Source organism: Lepidochelys olivacea (assembly GCF_965140295.1).
Source record: "Lepidochelys olivacea isolate rLepOli2 genome assembly, chromosome: 4".
NCBI lineage: Eukaryota > Metazoa > Chordata > Testudines > Cheloniidae > Lepidochelys > Lepidochelys olivacea.
Window position 1 is genome coordinate 16,250,490 of NC_140414.1, and position 6,253 is coordinate 16,256,742.

Here is a 6,253-nt window from a genome sequence, read left to right on the forward strand (position 1 = left end):
GATAGAAATAAGTGATTTTAGGAAACTGTTTCTCACAAATTATAGAGTAGTACTTTGCTTTCCTGTTCATATCATTCAGCACCACTTTTCTAATGAGACCAGGTTGTGGTACCAAACAGCCAAGGTACCAGTTGTCATGGGAATCGGACAATAGGAAACATCCAGAGACTCATCTTACCTCATGTCCTAAAAGAGTTAGGATTCTCACCCATAATAGGCTTGTATTGAGAATTCGGTTGAATTCCAGAAATGAATGCCTATAACTGACATCATCAGATCCTCACTAGTTAAGTTATGGGGATCAGGAGATCATGTCTTCTGAGGAACTGTCCCACACACAGGTTGCTAAGTCAATAGAGGAGGTTTTGGAACAAATGGATAGATTAAGCAGTAATAAGTCAGGGCCAGATAGTATTCACCCAAGAGTTCTGAAGGAACTCAAATATGAAATTGCAGAACTATTAAGTGTGGTATGTAACCTATCACTTAAATCCGCTTCTGTACCAGATGACTGGTGTAGAGCTAATGTGACACCAATTGTTTAAAAATGCTCCAGAGCCGATCCTGGCAATTACAGGTTGCTAAGTCTAACTTCAGCACCAGGCAAATTAGTTGAAACTAATTAGTTTCAACAGAGTTATCAGACATATAGATGAACAAGATTTGTTGCGGGGGAGTTAACATGACTTTTGTAAAGAACTCTTGCCTCACCAATCTATTAAAATTCTTTGAGGGGAATCAACAAACATATAGAAAAGGGTGATCCAGTGGATATAGTGTACTTGGACTTTCAGAAAGCCTTTGACAAGGTCCCTCAACAAAGGCTTTTAAGCAAAATAAGCAGTCAGGGGATAAGAGGGAAGGTCCTCTCAGGTCCTCAATAACCAGCTAAAAGATAGGAAACAAAGGGTAGGAGTAAAGCGTCAGTTTTCAGAATGGAGAAGGGTAAATAGTGGGGTCCCTGAGGGATCTGTAGTGGGAGCATCATTGACCAGTGGAAGAGGCTCATAGACATAGGAGACGGGACCCTTTCCAGGAGATGGACCTAGACTATGGAAGTCATTCTTGCAAAAAATAAGTGACCTTGGATCTTGCCTGCAGTCTGGGAAAGAAGGGAGAGAGGATTTCCATTTTAATTAATTGGGAGGTGCGTAGGTACAACTTGTGAGGGCTGTAAAAAGTACAGTCATCAACTTCAGCCTCCAATATGACAGTGATTGCTGCTTTGAAAAAAATACATGGAAGAAATTAGAGAAATTTTACTGAAATGGATTTTCAGGGCAGTGTCAGAAATGACTTTTTCCAGATAAACCAGTCCATTTGTGGTGGGGTTCTTCATCCCACTGACAGAAAGGAGGATTGCTTTAAATTTAATCTGATTATGCTACAAGCCCAGTCGTCATGGGTGACGTGACCAGAAACACAGTTATTTTGTATGGTTAAAACTCCTTATCTTTGTTTTGTGGAAAGCTTAAAATAGTTCCTTTTTTACTGGTGGGGGAAAGAAAGGAAAAAAAACTGATAGTGAGGAGTGTGATGTAGTCTTAACAGAAACGTTAATGTTTCATAACTGAATTTATAAAGTGCTGTAAGCCTTTTTTCCCCAAAGCAACTGTGTTCTGGAGTTAAACAAAGTAAGTGCAAATGGAGCCAGTGTGTCTGAAGCAGGTAATGTCACTGGGTGTTTACCAGCATCAAGGTTTTAAACCACACTGCATAAAATAACTTCTTGAGGGCATATGAGCTGCAGTTGTTTTGACAACTGTATATTAATTGTATCTGGAAAGTCAAAAAATCTAGTTTTGCACAGCATTGTGTGCTTTGTGTTTTATTTATGGTTTGTTAGCCAAACCTGCTGACAGGGTATATCTAACTTAATGCCCATGGAATGAAGGGAGGTGGGACTGTACCAGTCGCTTCGTGGATAAGGCATTCCAGAGAATCTATGAAACTTTACAATGATGCAGTGTTTTCAGTGTGGATGACAGCTGCTCCAATTAAGACTTTGCTCCTCTGTTCTTTTTTTCCTGCTTCCAGGGTTCTTAGGTAGCTTTTCTCTCTTTAACACAGGAAGGACTTTAGAAATCCATTAACTGTATGGCATTGTTTATACGATAGTGGTAATATCATCCAGCAGATTGATGCAGTAAATGTCTCAAATCTTCAATCAATTAGAGTAGGAGGCTGACAAGTCTCCTGTGATAATGGCAGCCGAATCTCAGAAAATTAAGTTGCTGTCTCTGGCTGGAGTTAATGGGTGATCAGGATATTTTGAACTGAGGTTTGTAAAGCACATTGAAGATCTAAAGAGCTGCATACGTGCCAAGCAAAAGATAAAATCACTGAGTTAATATCAAAATGTTGTGTTGCTTGCAGAGTGCTCCTCACTGGCCAGACTCTGGGGTGTAGTCAGCACAGAAGTCAGTTTCAACTGACCTTTATAATTTAACATCTTTTCTCTCAGAAATCCAGCTGGCATTTTCGGAGTGGCTAACTGAGTGCTCGTTCTGTGATGCTACTCCTACTGTGGTTTGCAATCAGACTTCTGGTATCCGTGTTATCATAGAATGATGTGGAGGAGTGTTGAGCAGTTGATGTTTGTATAGTCATATTGTCCCTGAATGGGATGGTTTTTTACCTATGCATCATTCGCCAGACTATGGACTGAGTGCTTTGTTTGGCATTTTAGAATTTCAGAAGCTGTGGAGGAGCATTCCTGTGGATTCTATGGATGAGGAGAAAATAGAAGAGTATCTGAAACGACAGGGTATTTCTTCCATGCAGGAAGCTGGACCAAAGAAAATAGTAAGAGTTATAAATCACAGATCTTTCAAATGGGTCTTTTCCTCAGCTCCCACGAGATTAGTTCCAATGGAAAAGAATCAGTGAAATGGGATGGCGCATATGCACAATTACTCTGTGTCACTTTTGCACTATTGGACCTAAAGATTTCTTCTATAGCACTATGACCTCCTACAGCTTTTACGAGTTCATGTTTAGGTTGGTGTAATCCACAAGGCATCAAGGAGGAGTGGGAACAGTAAAAAGCCACTTCAGATTTACAAGTTGCTTTTTCTTAAGCTGTACCATCCAGTCGTGGGGTGGTGAAATCAATTAAAATGGTGGGAAGAAGGTTTTTTCCCCCAGCTAGCCAACTTCAGTATTGATACAAAGCATGTAGCCAACCCCACCACAAAGGCTGGGGATCGAATACAAGTGTTTTTGTGTGGAGATCAAAACATAGCTATGACCTCTACATAAAGGCCCTGTTGACCTTAAAATAGGCTTTTGACATTAATTCATATGTAGCGTATTACATCTCTGTTGTCCTATCTTAGACCTCAGACTCTCAACCCTTCTGTGGAATTATTTTTAATGTGGTAGTGAAGAAAGAATTTGTCCCTGGTTCTTGTTCATCTCCACACTAGATATTTTGGTGCCTGTCAACACATAGCTGTTGCCACAGGTTCATACCAGTCCCTTGGGGTGTTAAATACAAACTCATTGGGAATAATCAGTGTTGCCACTGGCCATATCTTGTGTAGATGTATAGAGCATATATAATATTTTCTGTGCAGTGTACAGTATATTCTGTATCGACACATTGACTCTGCTATGGTGCTCAAAACAGAGAGCGGAATATTCCATACAGCCAGTACTCACTGAAAATATTTAAAACAAGTGACATTTTGTAAAAGTTGAGAGCGAGAATACCGTCACTTATTTCTAGAAATAATATGCTGCTCTCCCCACCGGAGCACTGTTTTACTACAACATTTCAGACTTCAGTGAATAATGTTGAATTCTGTAAGGAGGTCAGATCCTTGTACACCTGGGTGGCAGCCTTGTGATTACTGTTCCCTTCTCCTTTTAGGCTCCTATTCAGAGGAGGAAGAAACCTGCTTCTCAGAAGAAACGGCGGTTTAAGACTCACAATGACCATTTGGCTGGAGTACTGAAGGATTACTCAGATGTTGTTCCTGGCAAGCAGTGAAGTTTGGTTCTGGAAGAAACATGCTTTTTTACACAGGCCCTTTGCCGCTGGAGATCAATGTCTGCTTAAGGACTGACTGACTGTATATAGTAATGTGGTGTGTCCCCATCCCTGCAACTGTCAAGATGAAACAGTTCTGTTTAAGAGCACGTACAAATTACCAAATGTAGAGTTTTATTTTAATTTAATTAGCTAACGAGAACTGTGACTTCGTAAGAGGTCTAAATGGACAGCCACTTGCCACTAGGGGGTAAAAGATGCAGAGCATGTAAAGCTAGAGTTCCTGGTAAATGCTTCACTGTGCTTCTCAATGATTTAAAGGGGATTTTTCTTCTATTGCTTTAGAGTGGATTTGCAGGTAGAAGTGAATACAATATTCATTTTATTTGTTCCAAGAGAACATACAACATCATTGCAGAAGCATTTGTTTAAAGAGGCAAGCGCATTCACAGTTTGTATATTTCTTCTTTGCTTTGGCATTGAGCTTTAATGAAAGTTGATGTTGTCTGAGGCTTTGGCATGGAAATACACCACCAGAATTCCTACCAGGCTGCGTGCTGGAAATGTGGCTGCAACCTCACAGTGCTAATCAGAAATTGCCCTTGGGATATTGCTGATGACATGTAGTTGATGCACATGCATTGCACAATTCTGTGATATGGGTTAAAAGGATCAGACAATAAATAAAATGACAATGTGTTACTAAAGGACAGGTTTTTTTAAAATAATAAAGCCTATAAAACTGATGTCGGTACATTTCTTCTTCAGAGACCAACTGAATTAAGGGATAACCAGCATCTGTTGTGAAGTCACATTTTCCTTCACAAGTGGAAGAATAGGAGTTTTTGAGTTAAAAAATCCAAAGTATTGGTTCAGTTTTCATTGTTTTGGGCTATGCCTTTTATTTTTCGTCTTGGAAAAAAAATAACACCCAAATGTAAATATGTAAAAGATTCTATATGTATGTGTTTACTCCTGTGAAACTTACCAGTGGGATATATACAATTTGGCTAACTTATAATGAATGGGAGGGCAATTAACACTAATCTGTTTTTTTATGGAATCACAAGTGAGTGGCAGATGCCCTGCACCTTAGGGGATAGTAGTCACTCTTCTCAAAGTTAAACAGTGAGGATGACAGACAGGGTGGACTGATTGAAATCAAAACAGCTTAAATCACTGATCTAAATCAGCAAGCAGTAAACCTTAATTTAACTCATCAGTTTTAATTGTGTTTTGCATTTGTATTTTTTAGTTATTTTCCTAAAGAAAGGTTGATTCTTGTTGGTTGGTAACTGGTGAAACATATTATTTGTAACTAAACATAGCCTTTACACAAATGTGAGGCTGCTTCTTGCTAACCCAGAAGTTCTATACACATTGCACAAGAAATCCTACGCCATTGACATTGTTTGTCCTCTCCACTGTAATAGAGTACATGGCCTTCTTCCTTTTACATGTTTATTAAAGTAATTAAATTGCTTAACTTACATTTATTCAGATTCTCCATTTTTACATTTTTGATGCTTAGAAAAATGATACATTCAGTGAGTGATACATCCCTTATTTACTAAATTGATTATTAATTATTTACTTGTGATTTGTGTCACACACTATTTGGATGAAATTCAAATTAAATTAAAATGCACAAAAGAGCATTTTACAATTTTTTATTAAATAAAACCACTTTTAAAAGTGCTGGATACATAGGAAAAAAGTTATCAAAATTTATCAAAGCATGTTTTATATTTAAAACTATCTGATTTATTAAACAAAGGGAGTATTATTTGTAGTTGGTTAACTGAACTGATTGTTCCTGGTTACTAGGTCCTTCAAGATTTTAGAGCTAATAAATCTCACCCTCTTACACCTAGTTTTTATTTGTATATTGGAAGATGAAAACAAGCTTTTCTGCTTTTTCAACTCCCAATTGGACAGTGACTTCCACCAGTTCAGTGGTTTAACTTTCTTTAAAACTTGGCAGCAAACATATAGTGCTTAGTATTAGGTTTTGTATTTACTTTAAATTATTTTAATATAAGTAGTTTAGGTTTTAACATGTCATAACTTCAAAATTAATTTAAAATAGGTTTATTTAAAAAATATGATTTAAATAAAATCTGGGGTGTGTTTATGTTGTTTTAAAATCATTAATTTTTATCCACCTTGATGACAGTAGTATTCTGCTGCCAGTAATTATTTGATTGTGTGTACATGTAAATATATTTATAGTGCGTGATGTAATATTTATGCTTCCAC

The 6,253-nt window shown here is 37.7% G+C and overlaps 1 protein-coding gene across 1 annotated transcript in view; it reads left to right on the forward strand.

Annotated features, from left to right (window-relative positions):
- GTF2E2 (general transcription factor IIE subunit 2) overlaps positions 1–4,740 on the forward strand; it is a 61,921-nt gene extending 57,181 nt beyond the window's left edge. The window contains exons 7-8 of the mRNA XM_084625919.1: positions 2,690–2,805; positions 3,875–4,740. Coding sequence (XP_084482045.1) covers positions 2,690–2,805; positions 3,875–3,994 — 236 coding nt within the window. The 3' untranslated portion in view covers positions 3,995–4,740. The remainder of the gene's footprint in view (positions 1–2,689; positions 2,806–3,874) is intronic.
- The last annotated feature ends 1,513 nt before the right edge of the window (positions 4,741–6,253 follow it).